This window comes from Bombus impatiens, unplaced genomic scaffold (assembly GCF_000188095.3).
Source record: "Bombus impatiens unplaced genomic scaffold, BIMP_2.2 scf_1445, whole genome shotgun sequence".
In the NCBI taxonomy this organism is placed as follows: domain Eukaryota; kingdom Metazoa; phylum Arthropoda; class Insecta; order Hymenoptera; family Apidae; genus Bombus; species Bombus impatiens.
The window spans coordinates 1,045,885-1,070,644 of NT_177864.1; the positions used below are offsets into that span (position 1 = coordinate 1,045,885).

Genomic DNA, 24,760 nt, shown 5'->3' on the forward strand with positions numbered 1-24,760 from the left:
TATACAAAAATAAATATTATATGTTCACGTTTGTACTATGTTGTAACTTTATAGTATTGTATGTATATATATAGACCATTATTACAAAATGCATAAATAACATGCATAAGTATATATGAATTCTGTACTTGCTGTGAAATAGAAAAATAGATATTTCAGAGGATAAATTTAATAACATATGATACAAACATATTTAATCTTAAAAACATACGAGGTAAAAGAAAATATTGCACATGTTTAAATTTTATAGATAAAAGAGGGATATTTCATACGTATTGTAACACATTAAATATACAATACATAAAAATCTATATGATATTATAACAAAACTAAAATTGACTATATAAAAAGAGAAACATTTTAATAAAGACTGAAACATCATATTTCTGTATTACACAAATGAGAGAGAGAAATTTACACTTACTATTCGTTAATGAGTAATTAATAAATCTAGAATATCTTTGGAAAAAACATAAATTCGTTGTATAATTAAAAGATTATTGATTCTATTTGATCTCTGATATGCTGTATTTACGATCCTTCAAATTAATTACAACTACAGTTATATTGTCTGCAGAACCCCTATATGTTAAAAAGACAAATACATAATAAAAAACTGATTTAAATCAATATTTGTAAAGATCGTAAGATCGAATTGTATTACCTGTAATAACTTTGTAATGTGATACTTTTTGCACCAAAATGTGGTTCGTTTATACGTTCCTTAATAAACGCGACAGCCTCTTCATTTGTAAAAGTATCCCATAAACCGTCTGATGCCAGGACGATAAACATCGGATTATGGTCACTTAAATCAAAAGTTAAAATATCAGGATCAGCAATCACTAATTTTTTATCTTTTAATGGATAATCTCCCAAAGCTCGAGAAGTTGCTAATATACCAGCAACTCTCCATACACCATTAAATGTTACTAAACCACCAGCTTTGTTAATTCTCCTTCTTTCTCTTTCCTAAAAATTATTTTCACAAATGAAAAAATATATTTACTATTAAATAACATAAATTTATTACATAAGACCTAAGCAATTTATATAAATAAAACTATATACTTGTTGCGGCTTATGGTCAAAGGATAAAGGTATGGCATTTCCTTTTCCATCACACATTACACCTCTTGAATCTCCAACATTTGCTACAATTAATTTATTGTCTTCTAAGAGAGCAATTAAAGCAGTTGTACCTGTATTATACATTTATAGAAGTTATTTTTAAATCTGAATAAATAAAGTATATAAATCGTAAAAAGATAATTACCAGCTACATCCATATTTTTCTTTGCAGCCTCAACTAATAATTTATCTACGGCCAATACTTCATCAGTTAGTAATCTACCATAGTTTATTTTATTTCCATCCAAGTAATTTGTAATATCCACTTTTGGTGGCTTTTCTACTGTTCTACATGGTTTTACCTTACAGTTAAAACAAAAAATACTGTTTTATACATTTACCATTTTAAAAGATATCAGATTTAATATCAATCATACCTCTCTTGTTATTGGTCTTGACAAGCTATCCAATTTATCAAGCAATTCTGGATCAGTTACATCAACATTTTTTTTCATACAATCATCTGTTAAAGAAGTGCTTACAGTTTTACGAAAAGATTTTTTGCGTTCAATGTGATCTGCATTACTTTTTTCCTCTTTCTTCTCTGTTTCTTCATTTTCCTTTATGTCCTCTGATATGTGTGTTGCTTTACCAGCTATCATATCTTTTAATTCAATCACTTTTTTATTAATGTTTGGAATAAGTTTATCACGTGCATAATTTGCTGCAAACTATTAAGAAATAAAAACATATGTCAGCATTTTACATTTATAAGTAATAAATATGTTTAAAATATTGGCATATCATTGGTATACTATCATTGAAATATTTCATACTATTTAAAGTAAAACTAACAATAGCAATATAATATATTAAATATATCTTAATAATCTGTTTTACTATAAGTAAAAAAATTTTTCATTTATTTATTATTTACATATTGTTGAGTCATTTGCTAAAGATATTGGTGTATGAAGGACATTTAATTTTTTGTTTTATTATTACATGCACTGCTGTAGTAATTTTTAAATTTTTCTATATAAGCTAAGCTATTATATAACATAAACATAATAATATTTTATATTATTCTATAATCTATAATGGTATTCTAAATAATTGATATATATTAACTCATAAAATACATAAGTATATGAATATATTATGATATTAATGAAATCTATTTCCATATTTCCATATTATCTCTGTATAACTTTATCATTATTTACCTTATTCCTGTGTTTCTAATCTGTAATTTTGGAAGATAATAGTCATATAACATCATAAATTTAGAAATTTGAAAATGATAATGTTATGTGATAAGTAATTATGTAAAGTCAAGTAAAAATAATAAGTAATCATTAAAAAATATCCTATTTGAACAATTGATTGAATAATTGATTAAGTTCCTATTAAATAGACTCATGTGTCTGATCTTTTTGAACTTACTTCTCCACCATGTCCATCAAATATTGCAAATAAAGATACACCTGTATTGTTCATATCTTCATTTACGACAAAACGATCTTCCATACGAGCTCTATGACCTTGAATAGCATATGCAGCAATGTGTCCTTGTTTTAATTCCCAACTAAGCTTCACCCCATTATTTACAGAATCATTAACCAAAAATGGTAGTTTTGATACCTAAAGATAATAAGACACGATGCAAATGTTTATTTTTCTTTTGTAATGCTTTGAGCAACAAATAATTAAATGATAAACAAATAATTAAGTAATTTTTTCAACTAATATATATCATATTTAATTACATAAATATAATGCTAATTAGTCCTATTTGTATAATATATTATTATATAGCTTATTCTCTAGTTCATTTACTTTCGATGTAGTACGACCAAGTGTATATTGGATTTTTCCTAGTAGTGATCGGCTCCATATATCAATAGTTTGTATATAAAATAGAATTACTGCCAAAACAGCACCACAAATTAATACTTCTGGCTTCAATGCATAGACTCTCATGATTCTCCAAAAATAGCCCAAAGGAGAATTTATGCCAGCATTTAATCCTGTGGGAATACCCACTGCAAACTTTGATACTAGCTTCATGTATGATACATATGTCTATTGCACAATAACAAAAATACAAAATTATTGATAATAGCTGTTATTATAAAAAAATCATAAATTTCAAATAGTCAAGTATATCATAATCTATGAATATTTCTTTCTAATAAAAGAATAAACTTATATTACTTTCTACTTAAAGTATATTACAAAGATTCAAAAGCAATCAATCGAGACTATTTTTGAATACTAAACAGAATACAGAAATCGTAGATCGAACGAATTTTTCTAAAAAGAAAAAAACATTATATCTTTTAAATTATTTTTATGTCACCTGATATAAAATCTTGTCTTCTAGTTCGTCATCCATAATCTAATGCATTAACACCTTAAATTAAGCCAGTTTTCTTGTAAACCTAAATATCAATGAATATTCGATAATTATTTACAATTAACACACACTTGACCAAATATGCAACAAAATTCATATAATCGTTCGTTCGATAAAAGATTATAACTTCGAGGAAAATAAAAATTTGTATACTATTTGGTATTTACAGCAGACGCTACCAAATTACAAACGTTACTGTAGATAGATGTTTGACCTCACGCCGTAATTTTAAGCATGCGGCATTGCTGGCATTTCACGTTATTCACATAATTAACAAGATTACTTTATATCTATAGAATCAGATATAATTTAAGTATTTTGAATGACATAACCAGTAGAAATATCTTATGAGGTATAACATAGTAAAGAAGATAAGAAAAAATAATTTGTTAAAGTATAAGATAAAATACAAAAATTTAATACATTACAATTTTAAATGAAATAATTAATAATCACAATACCATATAGCATACAGTACGATTTCTCTAATCGTGACTTTCACATATGTATATGCAGGTAAATGTTTCATTGAGATTTTCAAGATTACTTTATAAACAAGGATATAGAAGAAAACAAAATTTTTTTTATTGTTAGAATTGTAACATATAAAACATATTTTCGTATTTATATTAAGAGCCCATAAACAAAATTGTTCTAAAATTAACAAGTCAAATTTATTGCATATATAAAATATGTAAAAATTTTAAAAATTGTTTGACTCTACTTAACTTTATTCAGGGAGTTAAGACCGTATTACATATGCATAAGTGCAACGTTATGTAGGCTAGAGCATGATTAAATAGTACATATTTTGTATGTAAGCATATATACCGGATATAGTTGCAGCGATGTATGTATTACGTTGCTGTACGCTGTAAACTGCATAGGGAGAACTGTCATGCGTTGCTACGACGTGAGTTTAGAAGCCGCGTAAATATGGCTGCGACAATAACGAATGTTTAATATTACCCAGTGTAATGAGTTCGCGTGATGATCGTGATTGTCCTCGTTGGCGTAAGGTGATGAGATCAATGTGTCATCAACAAAGATGAGCGAAAGGAAGTTTACCCGTGGCCTGGGTAAACCGGGCATGGCCGCTCAATTACGAGAAACCGTCTCTCAGGTAGTACGAGAGAGTACCGTACAGGTAGGTTTTTCGGCACGATACATTTTGCCGCATGATTTTCTGCATATATTTTTACATTATTTTCTGAATAACAAATATGCAACAATTGATACCAGTGAAAATATGTTCTCTCTGCAGTCATTTATCAGGACCTTCATAATATCGTTAATTCATTATTCATGATAATTGCTGTCAACTGGACAGGGCTAACTATAAATATTTCAAGCTAAAGAAGAGATAAAATAACGTCGAATCAACAATTTAGTTATATTTTTGGAACGTTATTTTTTATTTTATTATAGTAGGGTTGAGACATGAAATTCTGGTTTTTTAAGGATAATGTTATTCACACTGAAACATGTCCATTTATGGTATCTTGTAATACCTTGATTCATTATTCATTAATTATTACCTTGAATTAAAAATAAATTACATTATTCTTAAAAGCAATTATTTGACCTGTTGTATTGTCATAATAAGTATTGACAAAGTAATATTTAATTTTTAAAGTTTATGTTACAAGTTTTAATGTATGTAGATTATAGCCTTCTATATAGTTTACTGTTGCTGTTTATCTTTATTTCAAATTTTTTAAATAATTCTTATTACAATATCAAAGTAATTTAAATCAACATATGTATACATATCTTTCTTAATTTGTATTATTTATTTTAAGAAAATGTTTTAATTTCAGAATAAGCCACATCTAGTAGAACCCATAGATTTTGAAACTTTTGTATTAAAGAATAAAACTTTATTACAAAACGACCCTCAGAGAGAACTCCTGCTATACCCTAGGGATGATATTTCAGTGAGTTTTAACTTACTATTTCTTATCTATTCTGAAACACTTACATCCGTTGCAGGGACAGATAAGTTATCAGATAGGACCATGCACAGGATGTTTAATATCATGCAATTTTTGAAATCTACTTTTTAAATTTATTATTTAAAAAATGTAATGTCGAACTTAGTGTCTATTGTCTATAATATATAATAATGTATATTTTTAATCTTATTACTAAAAAGTTTACTGAAATAAATTATTTAATTTTAAGTATTTTTTTAATTGTTTTAATATCCTCTTTCTAATGTAGCAAGTGGTATTACCTAGAAGATATCGTACTCTTGTACCAACTATACCACAAACTTCAGATAATGAGGAAGGGGAAGAGAATCTTCTTACAAAAGAATGTTTACGGAGTTACACATCTAATTGGAATCTCATACATTATAAATATTCAGCATATAGTGGAACTTATCTTGAGTTACCTAAGTATAAATATAAAACTTGACTATAAATAATATTTTATTACTGCAAAATTTTATTTCATAAAATATAAAATATGTTGTTGTAGCTTATATGTATTTTCTTATTTTTTAGAATAGCAAAAATAGATGATCTAAAAGATGAAGTGTATGAAATTGATACAGAAGTAGACCAAGTTGATGAGGTAAAATATTTTGCTTCTAATATGAACTTTTTGAAGGTTGGATTATGATATTTCTTATTAAAATATCATTTACTTGCATTATATTTGGATAAATAAGATTTGTATATTAAATATATTATCTTTTACATTATATTTTATACACAAATAGCAAAAAATATTTTGAAAACATATTTTAATATTATCTTTTTCATGTAATTTTTCTGTAAGAAAATAATGTTAAATATCACTTTTACAACATTTATTAAATTCATCTATTATTATTTCTGATTATCATTATAGACCTATGAGGAATTAAGATAATAAATTTACAAGGGAGAAATAAGAAATTAAAACAATTTGTTCAATTTTATTAGGAATTAACAAAGAGTAATGGAATAACAAAGGAAGGCTATTTAATGAAAGGACCAGAAATTGGTAGTAGTGACCGCATGTTTGCAAATATTGGTTCAAAATCGTTTAAGAGAAGGTTTTGTCATCTTCGTCAAGAAGTTGATGGCACATACATTCTTGAACTTTTTAAAGATGAAAAAAAGGGTGAAGCTAAACTGACGATAGTAATGGATTTTTGCACTGAAGTTATTAGAAATCCAAAACGTGGAAGGTATTGTTTTGAATTAAGAATGAGCGGGACTCATAAATCATACACATTAGCAGCGGACAATGAAACAGATATGCAGGATTGGTTATTAAAGTTAAGCTCAGTATTACAGCATTATAAGCAGCAAGAAGAAAAACGTGCTGCTTCGTTAGAGAGAGCATGCAATACACCTCCTCCTTCTCCTCAACCTATGCAGGTATTAAAAGTAGAAATAAGCATTGTTTCCAATGTTGTAAGTGTACTTCTTTACATATAATTCCACTTGAGTTTATTGTATTATTTGTAGGTTTATGGAACGCTCAAAGGCTTAGAACAAAGTATGAATCCACAACTGATAAAGTATTCTAGGGAAACAGATACTAGTATTGCATTAGCGAGACGAGAATGTCGTAAACAATTGTTTAGTATTTATCCTCATATTCCACATATTAAACAACAACCAGGCAATTGTAATGAACAGAATATTGATCCATACAAAGAACAATTTGGGCAGAGAATTTTTGTGAAATGCGAAAGTCTTAAATTTAGATTACAAGCACCAATAGATGAGAAAGAATCATTATGTCAGGTGGAACCATATCAAACTACACTAAGTCTTTATGATGCAAGAAATGGCAGGAAGCTAACTGAAAATTTTCATTTTGATATTAATCATGAGGTTGTTCAAGGAATAGTAAAAGAATTAAGTCCTGTAGGTATTATGACAGAATCTACAGAAAATATTAAACTACCAGATGATCTGAAAAATATACCACTAGATTGGATTAAATATCCAAAACAGGTTTGTTCTTTCTTTTTCTAAAGTAACAAATTTTTAACAATAATGTTAATATCATTGTGTAGTTTACTAATAGCAGTGTATATTTTTATAGGCCATATTTAGTATTAGTAATCCGCACCCTGATATATTTTTGGTTGTAAGAATAGATAAAATATTACAAGGGAATATATGCCAAACTTCTGAACCATATTTAAGGGCTACAAAAGATCCACGATTAGGTTTAAAAGTACATAAACAAGTTAGAGCATGTTGCCAAAGGTAAGTTTATATGTAGTTACATTTTTAACCTGTATATTTTTCTGTACATCGTAAAATTTTGTCCAAAAAATTATAAATTTTTTAGATTGGGAAATTATAGAATGCCGTTTGCTTGGGCTGCCAGACCATTATTTAGGTTATATAGTAATGAATTAGATACATCATCAGACTTTCCTGCAATATATAGGCAAGAAGGAAATAAAATAAAAGACGAAGAATTACTCAAACTCCTTTCAGAGTATAGAAAGTATGCATATATAATATATAGTAAGATATATATGATATATATTTTGATATTTTTTATTGTAGGCCTGAAAAACTTAGTAAATTGACTGTGATACCTGGTTGGTTGAAAATAAGAATTGAGTCAATTACAGATTTACCTGACAGTATGTATCTGGAGAATAACATTTTTTTTACATTATGTATACATTTTTTTTACATTTATGTATAAACTTGAATAATAAAATCTAATTTTCATTTTTTCTTTACAGATACATTATCTACATCTTTAGCAGCTTTAAAGCCATTTCCATTACCGCCAATATCTGAACCAACTCTTGAGATTGCAGAGTTTGAAAGTACTTCAGAGAAGGATGTTCATCCATACACAACTTATATTAACCATCTTTATGTATATCCGCAAACTCTTTGCTTTGATACTCAAAAAATATTTACCAGAGCTAGAAACATTGCGTGCGTTATTGAATTACGAGACAATGATTGTGAAAATGCCACACCTTTAAGGGTATGTAGAATATGTTATTTCATAGATTATTAAATTATTGCTAATACTTTTCGGATTTTTTCATAATAGTGTATATATGGAAGACCTGGTGCTCCACTTTTATGTTTACGAGCATCTTGCGCAGTTTTACATCATAATGCAGTTCCTTCTTGGTATGAAGAAATTAAAATAAGGTTACCATCAAAACTTCATGCCAAGCATCATTTACTCTTTTCTTTTTACCACATAAGTTGTGATATGAACAAGAAAAAAGAAAATGGTGTTGAAAATTGTGTTGGTTATGCTTGGTCTCCATTGTTGCATAAAGGAAGGTATGATAATGTTAGGAATTACGATTTATATATCACTAATAAAACACTGATATGTAATTATAATTGTATACTATATAAATATGAGATATTATATTTACAAAGTAAACTTTCTAATCAAATCTGGTATTATTTGTATTAATTTTGTATATCTTACATAGATTAAATGTGGATATGGATATGAATGTACAAGCACTACCTGTTGCAACACATTTACCGCCAGGATATCTTTCAATACAACCTCTAGGACTAGGAAAAGGGGTAAAAATAAAATAAAGTTATATATTTATATTTTATTAATTCAAAAAAATAATAAAATATGATAATCATTTATAGCTATCGCGTTTAATATCTTAAAGATAAATTTTTCGTTGTTCTAGAATGCTGGACCGGAAATTATATGGGTTGATTCTCAACGACCGGTATTTACAGTAGCATTTCAATTGATTTCAACTGTATTCACACGTGATGTACATTTACATAATTTATTTGCTCATATGGAACGCATCCTAGATACAAAACTAGGAGCGGTACCAGCGGATTCGGAAACATGCAAAATATTAAAAGCTGCTCATGCAGTACAATTAGTTACAGTTATTACATTTCTTCCTACTATATTGAATCAGTTATTTACATTGTTAACATGTACTACAAATGAAGAAGTTGGATGGTATATTATAAGAGTTTTAATACATTTCATAAATATGGTGCATGAAGCTGGTAGGAAAGAAACACTTCAGGCTTATATTAAGGTAAATATTACTAATAGAATTGATTAATTTTACTAGTAAATTTTATATCATTATCTTTTACAGTTTGTTTTTGTGCCACCTTCTCAAGGAAATGGTATTATAACAGTTCATGAACAATTAGGAAAACATCTTCCTACATTATTGCAGCCAAATAATACTGACTTTCTAGTAGTAAATAAATTTATGCATCATTCCAGTTTCTTTTTTGAGATAATGATTAAGAGTATGGCACAGCATTTGCTTTCGACAGGAAGGATAAAAGTATGTTTTGTAATAATATAAAAAATATAATTTATTAGAAAGTATAAATCAATTAACATCTTTTACAGATGCATAGAAATGAAAGATTTTCAAAAGAATATCATGAAAAAATTCGAAATTTAGTGGAAGTTATTATGCCTTATCTTATGAACAAATATAAAGAGATGCCAGTTGAAACACATGAATTAAACAAAAGTCTTGCACAATTTTTAAAAGTAAGTAAATGCTATATATTATTTACAGGTTAAATATTTTTTTTAGAGTAAAGATAATACAGCAAATGATAAGCATAAGTTTTATAAAGTCTCATACTGTAATTGTTAATGATAGTATTTTATTATTATATAAAAATAGTCTTTTTTAAATAATCATTAATTCTTCATATCTTAAAATAGCGATGCCTTACATTTATGGATCGTGGGTTCGTTTTCCGTTTAATAAATTCATACATGGACAATTTCTCTCCTGGAGATCAACGTACACTACATGATTTTAAATTTACATTCTTGCAAATAATTTGTTCACACGAGCATTATGTGTCTTTCAATTTACCAATGATGCAATCACGAATCATTTCCAAAGGTAAAATTAACTACTACTATATTATATTTGATGTCTAATGTTTCGTAAATATAATCATTTTATGCTTTATTTAGAAGATACAGAGAGTGATCCAGAATGTGATGGTATGTTAAGTCATACACTCCCATCTTTATTGTGATTTGTTACCGTAGCCATAGTGAGTGGGAGTTGCATACAATTTTCTTATTATTAATCACTATCAATCAGTAGATGTTTAGAAAATACTTTCATGGCATTCTTATTTGTTGCTATGCAAGCCTGTTTCATTATATTTAAATGCACTGAAAATTGTCAATTTATGAATTTATGAAGTACTGAACTTTGCAATATAGAATATATAGATTTACACACTCACATAAATTTTATGTTATATTTTATACTTTTATGCAAAACTTCTTATTTTTATTTTAATACATATTCGCTATTTAAAAATATTTAATGTAAAAAAACTGCATGAATTTGCAAACGTTTTACAAAATCATGGTTATAATTAGTAATATTCACATAATTAATCAATAGGTAATTTCAGATAAAAGATCTTTTTCACTTAAATATTAAGTACCTATAAAATAATCAATATTCTCGATAGCAAACTAATGAAAAAATTTCATTTAAGCTACTGTAATTTCATTCAATTTTTCCTATATTTAGGTGACCCTTGTATGTACATGTTTTTCTATTTTCATATTATCTAAAATTATAGTAAATCAAATAAATTTATCAATTTGAAATATTCATTACAGATTTAATAAATGAATATTGTTTGTCAGAAGATTTTTGCAAACATCATTTCTTAGTTGGACTGTTAATGCAAGAAGTTAGAACCTCCTTAAATGAAATTGTACAAATTCGTAAAGTGGCAATATCTACATTAAGAGATTTAATGGCAAAGCATGAACTTGATGATAGATATCAGAATAAGGTAAATTGCTTTTATTTATTTCTACCTCTGTATTTTTATTCTAATATGATATCTTACATATATTGTACTTTTGATATAATTAATGTTTTCAAAGTAAGTATAAATATTTAAATAAATTTAATTCTAAAATAATGTAATTTTATTATTACAGGGTCAATTAAGTAGAATAGCATCCACTTACATACCATGGCTAGGTATTGTATTGGAAAATCTACATCGATTGCAATCCATACATGATAACAGTAAAACAGAAGTTAGGCAAAATGGCACAAATAGAATATCAACTAGTAGTTCATTTTTGGCAAATAAAGATACCGCGAGTACTACTGCAACTACTGGAACTCCAAAATCAATACATAGGTAAACAAATTTTTCAGTATCATATTTGCTTAAGATAAATAAAAAAATAAGAGAAACAATTTACATAAAAAAATATATGTAGGCTTACATTACATTTGGAAACTCAATCTCCAATAAGGGCGTCTATGCATTTACGAGATTCTACATACTTCGCAGCCATAGCAGGCCAAGGATTAGTTAATGGATATTCCTGTACTAGTATAGAATCAGATACATCAACAATATCTGGTGCTTCTCAATCGAATATATCTCAAGAAACTACTATTATTCGTGAACCTATCGAAAATGGTACTGGCGAAAAAAAAAGACATTCTCGTTCTTTAAGTGTTACACAATCGTCACCTAGATGCGATAAATTGCAGTCGTCGGAAGTTAAGGATATTTTACTTTGTTTTCTATTTGTAATAAAATACTTAGGTGATCATCAAGTTATTGCTTGGTGGCAACAATGCAGCGATTGTGAAATTTTAAGTTTCTTTACAGTAATTGAGTAAGTTAATGTCGAGTTAAACATAAAAGTTACTTCTAGTGCAGAATAGGCGTTATTATGTTCATTCTTTATTTCAGAATGAGCCTTCATCATTTTAAATATATTGGGAAAAGGCAAATAGCTGCAAACATGGTAAATAGTTCTGGAAAACCTCGAACAGTGAAAGCAATGACATTACCAGCTAGAATGGCACCTCCAGATTTTTCTAACGATGGACCCGCTACTAGTACTTTACAACCACATAATACTACTGCACGGGAAAATCTTGTTGAAAGCGATAGTGGGAAAGTGCATCAAGCTTTATTAGAAGCGAATATGGCGACAGAAGTTGGTCTAATTGCATTGGATTGTTTAGGATTATTTTGTATTCATTTTAAGGTATAAAAGAAATTTTCCACTTATACATATGTCATAATTCAGAAATATTTATCTGTGTTATATTTGGTTTTTCTTCTTTTTTTTGTATAGGATGTGCTTCTAACAGCAGATGGTGATAATCCCATAATGCAGAAAGTATTTAGTATATATTTATCGTTTTTGCAAGTTGGACAGTCTGAAACCTTACTGCGGCACGTTTTTGCCAGTTTCAGAGCCTTTTTAAATAATTATTCTATAATTCTATTTCAAGGTATGAATTTTAACAGTTGAGTCTGATTCTATTGGGTGTAAATAAAAAACAGTTAAATATTTAATAAATTATACTGTCTCATTTTAATTAACTAGATATTATTATTCTTATAGGAAATGCCGTATTATGTGGACGTTTATGTTACGAATTATTACGTTGTTGTAATAGTAAGTTAAGTTCCATTCGGCAGGAATCTTGTGCTTTACTTTATCTTCTTATGAGAAGCAATTTTGAGTTCACCAGTAGGAAAGGACTAACTAGGGTTCACTTACAAGTAAATATATGACGAAAATAATTTTCCCTTTTATACATTGCATTAAGTCTGATTATGCTTTAAAAATGTTAATACTTTATATTTATGTAAATAGGTAATTATATCTGTTTCTCAAATGCTTGGAAATGTTATTGGATTAAATAATTCAAGGTTTCAAGAATCATTATCATTAATAAATAGCTATGCTTCTTCTGATAAAGTGATGAAGGGTACTGGTTTTCCAGTTGAAGTTAAAGATCTGAATAAAAGAATTAGGACTGTTTTGATGGCCACAGCTCAAATGAGAGAACATAACAATGATCCTGAAATGTTGGTAGACCTACAACATAGTTTGGCTAATTCTTATGCCAGTACACCTGAATTGAGACATACATGGTTAGAAACTATGGCTAGAAATCACGCAAGAGATGGAAATTTTTCAGAGGTATACATTAAAAATTTTTTTTAAATAACTTAATATCTTTATGCTATATCACTTTTAGGCTGCTTGTTGTCAATTACATATTGCCGCATTAATAGCAGAGTATTTAAAATTGAGAAAAGTTCATACATGGGGTGCAGAAGCCTTTGACAAGATTTCTGAAAATATCTCTAGAGATGAATGCAGTCTTAAACTTGATGCTGGTGAGATTTGTATGTTTTGCACATGTTTGTATTATATGTTACGTTTCTATTATTTTTTACATTCCTTTCTTCTTTTCATCTATTTCTTTATTGTTTCTTGTTAGAGCTATTAATTTATATTGGAATTATAACATTTTGTTTTTAATGCACTTTTTACTTTGAATTTCGATTTAAAAATTGTTACTGGAATTTTTTAATGTTGGTGAATTATTTGGAAATCAATTGTTTATTTTTAAATATAAAATTTTATAAACACTAGCATTATTTTAGGCGTGCAAGATATTCATTACAACGAATATATACTTCTTGAACAATTAGAACTTTGTGCTGAGATGTTAGAGAAAGCAGAACGATTTGAACTTCTTGGACATTTGTACAGATTAATAGTTCCTATGTACGAAGCGAAAAGAAATTATGAAGCTTTAGCAAATTGTTATTCTCATTTGGCACAAGCCTGTAATAAAATTGTTGAAGTTACAAAGTCCGGAAAAAGACTTCTTGGAAGATTTTATAGAGTTGCATTTTTTGGCACAGTAAATATTATTAATAGCCAATATTATAATGTTATTTCATTACATTTTGTATGTATAATTTGTAATAAATGCTTTTAGGCATATTTTGAGGATGAAAATGGGCAAGAGTACATTTATAAAGAACCAAAAGTTACATCTTTATCTGAAATTTCAGAACGTCTCCATCATCTCTACTCTGAAAAATTTGGCTCAGAAAATGTTAAAATGATAATGGATTCTATACCTATCGACATAACCGAATTAGATTCAAAAATAGCGTATATTCAAGTGACACACGTTACACCTTATTTCGAAAAATATGAGTTAGAAACACGACAAACAGAGTTTGAACAGAATCATAATATATCATGTTTTATGTTTGAAACTCCATTCACTAAAGAAGGAAAAGCCAGAGGTATTCCAGAAGAACAATGGAAACGTAGAACAATTCTTACAAGTAAGTTTACTTCATTATTATGTACCATATTATTTATAGATATATACGTGATAGCATATTTTATGATTTCAGCACAATATTCTTTTCCATACATTAAAAAACGTATTTTAGTTATTGAAAAACGAATAATGGAACTGAGCCCAATTGAAGTTGCTTTAGATGAAATGCGACAACGTGTCCAAGAATTAGAAGATGTAGCTCTTATAGGACCAACAGACGTGAAAAAATTGCAATTAAGATTACAAGGAAGTATATGTGTTACAGTAAATGCTGGACCACTCGCATACGCTTCCGCATTTTTAGATCCCGCACTGTCTCCACAATATCCAGATGATAAAGTTGAAGAACTAAAAGATGTTTTCAGGTATGTTTTTTAAAAAATATATCTCGCGTATGTACACACACACACACACAAAATCATTGCATTTTCAAAGTATATTACATTTCACACACAAAATTTATTAATTGAAATTATCTGATTTTCAGAGAATTTGTTAAAATATGTTACACAGCTCTGCAAATAAATAGTAAGTTGATTACATCTGATCAGCATGAATATCAAGAAGTGTTACGTGAGAATTATCAGAAACTTTGCCAAAATTTGTCATCATTACTTGGTGAACCTATTTGGCCTGATGAACAAGTTGGAAATTTTAAACGTAACAGCGCTGCTTTATTTAGTGCTATCAGTGGTGCTAGTAATCACACAAGTACAGCTTAAAATAAGAGGTCATTGAAATGAAATTATTTGCAATTAAATTAGCTTTATTTTTAATGCACATTTTGTTATAAGTGAATGATATAAATTGGGTCATATTAACCCATAATTAATTCGCATATGCTAAAAAGTACTTCTGTTACAAGTGATTAATGAATGAATATTGCCACTACGACTGTAAGTAAGACTATTATTGCATATTTACTTAAATTTTTTATTTGTTATAATCAAATTTATTTCTTTTTATAAAATGCGTATATATGTGCTTTATATTATTAATTTCTTTATCATTTATTCAAGTATAAATGGTGAATAATAAGATCTTTTCTGCTCTATTTGATAGAATGGGAAAAATGCTAAAATATTTAGTTTAGGAGATCATTTCATAATAGATGCGTATCTATTATTCTCTTTGATCAATATAAAACTATAAATTATCTCAAGGCCTAATATTACAAAAGGTTCTTAATATCTAATCACTGCCATATTTTCATATATTTATTACATGTTTTGTTTTTTTTAAATAATTACGTCAATTGAAATATTATAGAGGCATGAAGATAAGAAGTAAAAAGAATACTACTGACATTTTTTTATTTCCATAAAAGATTCACTACATTTTTGCTAGTTACAAGATTTATAATCATCTATATTAAAAAAATATATGTTTTCTATATATTACAAATATTACAGATACATTTAAATCTAATTAAATGTAGTATATTTTGGTGTCGAGCACCTAAAGGGGCATTTATACATGCGTATATATTCTGCAAGAATTCAATGATTTGTACATTAGAATATGTTAAAATGTGTAGGACTTAATTTGTATATATTTGTATAATTTATTCTACGTATATATATGTATTATGTAAACATGTAGCTAGCAATTATTCTATATTTATGGAAATGTTATTATTTAATCGAGAAGAGGAGAATATTTTGTGATGTCATAACATTTTAAGAAATTAAAACATTTGAATCTTCATATATTTTTTTTACGCTTTTATATGATAACGACTAATAAAAAATTAAGTTTTAATTACAAATTTTTCTTCAGTATCTTCTATACGAAGTTTTTATAATATCTCCTCATTTTGATTAATAATATAATAAAATTTTATGGACGATGTACTTAACAAAATTTTTCGTAACAAGTGTTTCAACAAATTTTTGTTTTATATTATGTGCGAATTTCTTCGATATATCTCTCTTATAATAGGATTTTGATAGGGAATAACACTTTATTATATTTATACAGCATATTATTTTTTTCAAAATTAGCTATACATAAGAATACAGAAATTTGAAATTTTTTAATTTATTGCACATAAAATATCACCGAACTAAATAAACAGTAGAAAAAATTTGGTTTATATAAATCTTATTTCTTCTAGTTGATCAAATTTTGCTAATTATCATATGTATAAAAAAAGGATATTAATTGCATTATAGAATTCAGGCTAAAAAATTTTTCAGAATTTATGTGCTATTATGGGTACTCAATTTGTATATAATTGTAATTAGTACATATAAAATATTGTTTTGATAATTAAATATTATTATTTATCTTTATAAATATATATTATTTGATATTAGAATTTTATGTTCAAATTATATTATGTTATGTGATTGTCATACATTTGCAATTTTGGTAGTACAAAAAAACTGTTTATGTGACATTTGTGCAAGCAAAGAATAGAATTTATAATAAATGTATATTTAAATAACCACAAAAAATTATTCATTTTGAAGTCTGGTGAGATTGTGATTACAATTGTGCTGTAGAAAGTAAATTTCATTATTGTATAAACACAGAATATAATTATGCATTAATAATTTTAAGAGCTTATTCAATAACTTGAGCATTGTATTGAATATTGAACATAAAATTAATTATTTCATTTTTTATTTTTATTGTTACAATTATTACAAACTATTTTACTTTCAAAATTGCAATTTTAAAAATGCGTATACAGCTCTTACACTACAAAAAAAATGCTGAGTGAAGAACTATATAATATGTAAATGAAAACTATTAGATTTATGTTTTAGTAGAGTTCATTTACATGGTGGATAAATTACGAAATAATAAAAATACTTGACTGGAATGTTGTAAAACTTATGTGCCATTGCAAATTATTTCTTTTATTCAGACTGCACTAGTAGTCTAGCTATAGCATAAATTAGATCGCACAGTAATGCGTCTGAATATTTGGAAATATATGTTGATATTTGTCTTAACTATATTTAAGATAGCAAATAATACTATTAGAAATAGAAAGAGTTATGTTTACTAAGCTATGAATTGTTTATTAAAAGAATAACTACATTTAAGAAATAACTATATTTCATACGCATAATAACACATTGATTTTTTTTAGCACAAAGTTAAGTTGGACCAGTGTTATTAAATTTTATCAAATTTATTGCTTTTGCACTTGTAAATTCAAGAAAGCTAAAACTCTCTACAAATAAGTGAGGCAATAATTAAGAATTATTTAAAATTATTAAGAATTTTATTCAAATATACGTATATAAAGATAAAAGTTAATTATGTGTTAGACACATAATCAAATGAAAATTATATCAGAAATATTCTTAAAGATGAGTTGAATATAAAATACAATTAATAATTATTGCTTCTCTTTGCATATTATATGTGTATATATATATATATATATATATATATATATATATATATATATATATATATATATATATATATATATATATATATATATATATATATATATATATATATATATATATATATATATATATATATATATATATATATATATATATATATATATATATATATATATATATATATATATATATATATATATATATATATATATATATATATATATATATATATATATATATATATATATATATATATATATATATATATATATATATATATATATATATATATATATATATATATATATATATATATATATATATATATATATATATATATATATATATATATATATATATATATATATATATATATATATATATATATATATATATATATATATATATATATATATATATATATATATATATATATATATATATATATATATATATATATATATGATTTTAATTAATAAAAGTTTGCCATGTTGCAAATTTATTAAATGAAATTTTAAAAAATATGTTTCAAGATACAGTGCCTCTTTAGTTGCAAAAATATTTATAAATAAAAGTCCGAATGCTGTCCAATGATATGTTAAAGTCTACTTTGATGATGACTTAAATGTAAGTTTGACCATGACATATAATATATTGCACAAAATATATGACTGTCGTAATTTACATTCGATATGAAGTTTTATAATATGGAAATATTTTGAATTATGGATGCATGTGAGAGAGAGAAGAATATAATAAGTGTCTAAATTCAATGATAAAATTGAATGATGCATGAAAATAAATGTTGCAACTATGTAAGTAATATTAGTGTAATCATAATTTTAATGAATAGAAACAGTGGAAATATAAAACTTGCTTTGAAAAAATTCAGATTTATTTATTAGATATGTAATGGATTTATGAAAATATATAAAGTATTTCTTAGACAGTGATTGCATTAAATCATACTGCGCAAATAAAATAATTTGTTTATTAAATTAAATAAATTGTAAGACGATAATAAGTTTAAAGTTTACTTACTTACATGTTTTGGCTTATTTCGTATATAAATTGCTTCGACGGAATGATATAACTGAAGTCAGTTAAAACTAATTATATCACCAAAGTTGAAATTAAAACAGAGGATGAATAGCACGTTTCTTCTAGACAAGGACATTAGAAAAGTATACATTCTGAAAAGAAGAAAAAGATCCATTATAGATTTCTACTATTTCCAATATATAATTTAACTTTATCAATTTTAAGGATTTTCAAATATGTATTAATTCTGAACAATTTTTCCCTATACATATAACCGTTTCTCGGTTAGATTCCCAAGATATTTATAATAACATTAACAATAATAATACATACTTTTGGTACTTTTTATCTTAATGTGGGTTAGGTTTCGAATATCTTTATGTACGAACATGGTGATATAGGTATGTTCATGCCACAATACTGATATGTATTATTATGTGTACTCTTATTGTATATACTATTGATTGTGTTTGTAAAGCAACTTGATCACAGCCATATTGTAGCTTTAGTATGTAGCGTCACTATCGTTCGACTAGCGTACTTCACTCTCCTGTATTCTCCATCGCCCTTGCAGAATCTATATTTTGTCATTAATAGACACGACACGACGTACTGCGAGGGTAAAGGGGAGGATAGGAGAGTAAAGTACTTATACATAGATTTCTACCTAGAACTTCTATGTTAAAAGTACACACAGTAATGAAGTACGCCAGTCGAACGATAGTGGCGCTATGCACTAAAGCTACGATATGGTTGTGATTAAGATGCTTCGCGGGCGCGGGATCTCGTAGAATATAGAGTACAGAACAGGCTACAGTACTAAAGTTCAGAGTACAGAGTACGGACTACTGACAGTGCGAGGCTGACCTGTACGACACAAGGTTGCCTCACTCGATAGCTGTCTCACTTGAATTGACTCGCGCTGCCAAGTAGCAAAGTACGCGAGGCGGAGTATCGACGAAGTTGTTCAATACATGTTAAGGCAAAGCAAGTAAGGAATTGCGAGCACCTTTGATCTCGTCAAAAGACCGACAATCGCCCTATTTGCTCGTATCGAGACAGCCTCGCCTTGAGTGTACATATCATTATATATATCAGTGTCCGCTATGTCTAGATATTGTATACTGTATTGTATACGATATGATACGTACACAGTGTTATATCAGTGCATAACAAGAGAAGTTTGTTGAAATGCGGGCCATACAAACGATAACGTTACGCAGATACATGGTGGATAGAGCATGAGCCTGATAAACTCTATGAATTAAGAGAGGGAAAGAGAAAGTTGTCGGAAGTTCTCGTTTGTATGCGATACATAGCCTGCGTTATTTCAACGTTATATACTGAGAAAAGTCCACAATACTCCATCAGTTACGAGGTGGAGCATTTGGAGTTCAAGTTTGGAGTTCTTCCCCCTTCCTTCTTTTTTATCAAATGTCGATGGTATGTTCCATAAATGTACAACACGATCGTACGTTCAAGGCGGCATTTATTTAAATATGCATATTCCATATGTTGCACGATTCCATTATGTGCAAATAGACTTATGATAGACAAATATATGCAATGTAGAAAATAGACTTTGAATTAAATTAAACTATACGTATTTTTATTAATAACATGAAACTGAAACTATGAAAAATACTTATGATAGAAAAAATAATTTATAAGTCAATAATATTTCAATAAAATTGACTCAATTACGATTAATATTCTATTTAACAATTGCAATTTTTTTTTCATAGATTTAGAGATGTTTTGAATATCAAATAGAGATATGTAAATGGGTATAAGATGATATTTCCATGGTTGATCAGAGATGGTCTGCAAGTTGTAGACTTATTTGCAATATGAATTGTGTTAATATAACAATTAGAGTATACTTTGGTACAGTTATACTGCCAAGACCACAAAGCAGAAATATATCTGGTTTTATGGTTTAGAATATCGACCTATATCTGGTCCTAATAACCATAGTTTTTCAATGGAATTACAATTATCAACTACAGCTAAATGTAGCTGTTTAGGTCTAGGAAGAACTAAGAGTCCAGTACATCCTGAATATGCTAGTTATGATGCTAGACTACACACATTTGCAACATGGCCAAAATCTATACCACAAAGGAAGGAACAGTTAGCAGATGCAGGCTTTTACTATATTGGAAAAGGTGATCAAACTTTCTGTTACTACTGTGGAGTTGGTTTAAAAGATTGGGAACCAGAAAACGATCCTTGGGAGCAACACGCAAAGTGGTTTTCTAAATGCTGCTATTTATTAATGGTTCAAGGGCAAGATTATGTAAATAAAATAACAGGTCAGGATATATCTCCACTTTTTAAAGAAGTAAGCACATATTCTTATATTCTTAACTATATATATTTTATGTCATGTGTATAATTAATAATTCCATTGCACACTTATCTACATTATATTTATTTCAGGAAACAGTGCAAATTGAAGGTGCAGACTCTGTAATATCCAATGATAAAAGTAATACCGATAAAAAGGCTAACTTAAAGGAAATTAGTAAGTAATAAAAATACAAAGAAAGATTGATCATAAATTGAATTAATTGATTTGAATTAAATCCATATACATATAATAAATTTTATTATATATTTAATTTAACGAAATGTACTGTCTACTGTTGTAGTAACTTTGAAAGAAGAAAATAGAAAATTAAAAGAAGCTCGTTTATGTAAAATTTGCATGGATCGAGAAATAGCAATTGTATTTTTACCTTGCGGGCACTTAGCAACTTGTGCTTACTGTGCATCATCTCTTACATATTGCCTAATGTGTCGACAAGAAATTAAAGCCACTGTTCGTACATTTCTATCATAAATCGAATAATAAAATATTAATTGATGTACATATTGTTAAATTTTCTTATACAAATTTAACAATTTAAAATATAAAAATATATATGTATAAAATTATATTTTTTGTATATTTTATGAAAATGATGTACATATATTATTGTATTTGTAATTTAGTCTTATTAAATTAAGCCCACATAGTGAAAGAAACAAATTGTATAATAATAGTATACTGTTTACCAAACAGAAAACTGTGTTACGGCTATTAATGGTTACAGTAATAATAAACATATAATATTAAATATTACGATAGTAACATACCTAACGAAATAACGCACGAGCCATTTTTATCATAAATTTTTCTCGCAATTACAATCACGATCGTATACGTGCTGTTGTTTCCTTTTTACTCGTTTCTGTTTACTCCTTGCGCTCCTTTCTATTCGAATGCGTAGCGGCTCAATGACAGCTTCTGTCGCCGGCTGTAGAGTGACGTAGTGGTCGCTAGATACGCATGCGCGTTGAGGAATTTCGTGTTCTGCGCCATGCGGCTAATAAAGGAACTAAAATGTAACAGTTTACGCCATCTCCATATACGGTACGAATTGGTTTGATTCAGACTTGTTGGATGATCAGCTGTGTTTTGAAAACTTACGAAACATATTCAAGAAACAAAAATTGAATTTTACATCGAAAAGTACTGGTTAATTTTCAAACAAAATGACTACGGCCGCGAGACCCACGTTTGAACCTGCTAGAGGAGGACAAGGACGTGGTGAAAAAGATTTAAGTGCAATCTCAAAACAATACAGCAGCAGAGATTTACCGTCTCATACAAAATTGAAATACAGGTATTATATTGTACTTTATAATATTTTCAAAAAAATTTGTGTACTGTGATCTTTATTTAAGATATTTTGTGTAAGTTTTTTAATCAAGTGAACAAACAAACATAACCTTACTTATTTGCATTTGCCGAAATTAATGAATTTCATTTGTAGGGAACATGGACAAGGAACAATCGAGGAATTGCGAAACCGTGATTTTCGCAAGGAATTAGAGGACCGTGAACGTGAGAGGGAAAAGGATAAAAGTTCTAACCGCCGTATGATAGAACCACCTAGAGAAACGTCCACGACAAGTGCTGCTAAAAGGCAGAAAATTGATCAAGTACCTACAGCAAGTTTAGATGCAGATGATCCTCTTGACGACGATGATTCAGAGTCAGAAAGTGACGAAGATGATACTGCTGCTCTTTTAGCTGAATTGCAACGTATTAAGAAAGAGAGAGCAGCGGAGCAAGCTAAGAAGGCAAAGTTTTTATATTCATGTTTACATTTGATATGTAAATTCAATATTATGTTTCTTCTAAAGCTTTTACGTTATTTTATTTTCTTTATTTTCCAGGAAATGGAGAAAAGACAGGAAGAGGAAAGAATAAGAATGGAGAACATACTTTCTGGAAATCCTTTATTAAGTTATTCTTCTCAAAGTGGAAGAACAGATATGAAAGTCAGACGAAGATGGGATGACGATGTTGTATTCAAGAACTGTGCTCGTTCGGAACCGAAAAAGAAGCACGATGTGTTCATAAACGACTCGTTACGAAGTGAATTCCATCGTAAATTTATGGAAAAATACGTTAAGTGAACGAACTACCGTAAGAAGTATATCGTACTGTATATAGTTTTAAGATAATGTTATCATACTATTTATAAATGTCTCGTACTCCAGACTGCAATCGATGATGCTGATAGTTATTCCAAAATTTCGGAAATCTTACAAATTTAACATCCATAAACATTAATTTCATACACATGTGTTATTAAGTCATACACTTGATTTCATATATTCACATACATCTACGAATATTCGATTACGAAATTCATCGTATGAAAATATGAACAACTAAGGCAACCGTATCGTTCGAGTTTAAAAACAGAAGGTATCATATTAGGCTCTTTTATCATTTTCTTTCGATTCTGAGATCCAACTAAATTCGATGCTGGCGATTCATCTCTAGGAGGACACTCTAATAACTTCACAAAAAAATCATTGAATTCTTTGTATGCAAAAATAAGCGTACAGATATTCAGAGTGAGAGGGAGGGGGAGAGAGTGAAAGATAAAGAAAAAGAGAGAGAGAGAGCAGGGTGTGCCAGAGTGGGGTGAAGCGGATTGAGGTAGCGTGTATCGGTCCGACGGAGATCGTTGATCGTGCGAGAGAGAAAAAGATAGAAAAGAGAGAAAGCTGGAAGAATAGAGGGAGAGAAAGAGAAGAAACTAGCTGAGTGTGGTGGAGTTTGTCCAGGCAATGTAGGTACGTGTTTCGGTAGCGGTGCGATCCGGCCTCGGCGGTGGTGGTGCTGACGGCGGCAAGCGCGTGTAAACCGCTGGGTCAAGTATAACCGGTCCCAGGGTCCCCGGAGCAGCCGGAGGCAGCAGGCAGTCTACCGGTACGACGCGCAGCTGGTTATCGCTGGTAGACTCCCTGGCACCGACCTGGCCAACTAACGCAACAGGGACACACGAGAGGCCGGCCCGACTCGACAGAGAGACAGAGAGAGAAAGACGACCGTTCACTGGTAGATCGCTTCGAGATGATTTCTGAGAAAAGATATGTCGTACGTTACGGTACGAGCGATCGCTTCTCTGTGTGCTTGAATTCGTCATCGCCGATTCTATCCTTTTTGACTTCTTCTCGAACTTTCAGATTGGTTACGGGAACCTAGTTTCCGGTCTTGTTCAAATACCATTGTTCAGATCTATTCCTGATCAACTGCGATCCTTGTAGCGTTCCGTCTCTCGTCGTGTTAATGGGCCGTAATTTCGGCCAGGAGAGTTTTTCTCGGTAGATGCCTATCGTTTGTATGCAACAGCGTAAGAATGAATCTAAACGGAGTAT

At 28.4% G+C, this 24,760-nt stretch overlaps 4 protein-coding genes across 17 annotated transcripts; 3 read left to right on the top strand and 1 right to left on the bottom strand.

Moving 5' to 3' along the window:
* Positions 1–335: 335 nt before the first annotated feature.
* LOC100748189 (protein phosphatase 1L) lies at positions 336–19,526 on the bottom strand. 8 transcript variants are annotated; one of them, XM_024371615.2, is made up of 10 exons: positions 19,370–19,526; positions 19,041–19,188; positions 3,434–3,515; positions 2,911–3,156; positions 2,518–2,715; positions 1,509–1,802; positions 1,277–1,433; positions 1,072–1,202; positions 665–972; positions 336–582 (listed from the first exon to the last, which is right to left on the bottom strand). In XM_024371615.2, exons 3-10 carry the CDS (start codon positions 3,467–3,469, stop codon positions 507–509), a joined length of 1,446 nt encoding a protein of 481 aa, XP_024227383.1. In that variant the 5' UTR covers positions 3,470–3,515; positions 19,041–19,188; positions 19,370–19,526; the 3' UTR covers positions 336–506. The 8 variants fall into 8 exon arrangements, with proteins under 8 accessions (XP_024227383.1, XP_033179913.1, XP_033179914.1 ...); XM_033324022.1 differs by lacking the exon at positions 3,434–3,515; XM_033324023.1 differs by lacking the exon at positions 3,434–3,515 and having other exon boundaries at positions 19,037–19,188.
* LOC100740516 (dedicator of cytokinesis protein 9) lies at positions 4,414–15,690 on the top strand. 5 transcript variants are annotated; one of them, XM_003493988.4, is made up of 29 exons: positions 4,414–4,637; positions 5,311–5,427; positions 5,714–5,892; positions 6,001–6,070; positions 6,424–6,864; positions 6,955–7,449; positions 7,541–7,707; positions 7,793–7,954; positions 8,017–8,096; positions 8,202–8,455; positions 8,525–8,766; positions 8,925–9,024; positions 9,144–9,515; positions 9,579–9,776; positions 9,845–9,991; positions 10,172–10,358; positions 10,433–10,462; positions 11,102–11,280; positions 11,432–11,640; positions 11,723–12,130; positions 12,208–12,508; positions 12,599–12,758; positions 12,872–13,032; positions 13,127–13,456; positions 13,515–13,656; positions 13,927–14,189; positions 14,268–14,625; positions 14,698–14,989; positions 15,112–15,346. In XM_003493988.4, the coding sequence occupies exons 1-29, from the start codon at positions 4,539–4,541 to the stop codon at positions 15,344–15,346; spliced, it is 6,378 nt and encodes a 2,125-aa protein (XP_003494036.1). In that variant the 5' UTR covers positions 4,414–4,538. The 5 variants fall into 5 exon arrangements, with proteins under 5 accessions (XP_003494036.1, XP_012247919.1, XP_012247920.1 ...); XM_012392495.3 differs by having other exon boundaries at positions 4,539–4,637; positions 13,515–13,665; positions 15,112–15,690; XM_033324013.1 differs by lacking the exon at positions 4,414–4,637 and adding an exon at positions 4,899–4,987 and having other exon boundaries at positions 13,515–13,665; positions 15,112–15,690.
* Positions 19,527–19,569: 43 nt separating the features above from the next.
* LOC100740635 (death-associated inhibitor of apoptosis 2) lies at positions 19,570–22,083 on the top strand. Of its 3 annotated transcripts, none has more exons than XM_024371622.2 (4): positions 19,570–20,479; positions 20,782–21,380; positions 21,479–21,563; positions 21,691–22,083. In XM_024371622.2, exons 2-4 carry the CDS (start codon positions 21,021–21,023, stop codon positions 21,879–21,881), a joined length of 636 nt encoding a protein of 211 aa, XP_024227390.1. In that variant the 5' UTR covers positions 19,570–20,479; positions 20,782–21,020; the 3' UTR covers positions 21,882–22,083. The 3 variants fall into 3 exon arrangements, with proteins under 3 accessions (XP_024227390.1, XP_012247926.1, XP_024227389.1); XM_012392503.3 differs by having other exon boundaries at positions 21,056–21,380; XM_024371621.2 differs by having other exon boundaries at positions 21,056–21,380; positions 21,694–22,083.
* A 332-nt stretch (positions 22,084–22,415) lies between these two features.
* On the top strand, positions 22,416–24,120 carry LOC100748312 (spliceosome-associated protein CWC15 homolog). Its single transcript, XM_003493967.4, has 3 exons — positions 22,416–22,707; positions 22,858–23,167; positions 23,264–24,120. Exons 1-3 carry the CDS (start codon positions 22,577–22,579, stop codon positions 23,504–23,506), a joined length of 684 nt encoding a protein of 227 aa, XP_003494015.1. The 5' UTR covers positions 22,416–22,576; the 3' UTR covers positions 23,507–24,120.
* Positions 24,121–24,760: the final 640 nt, after the last annotated feature.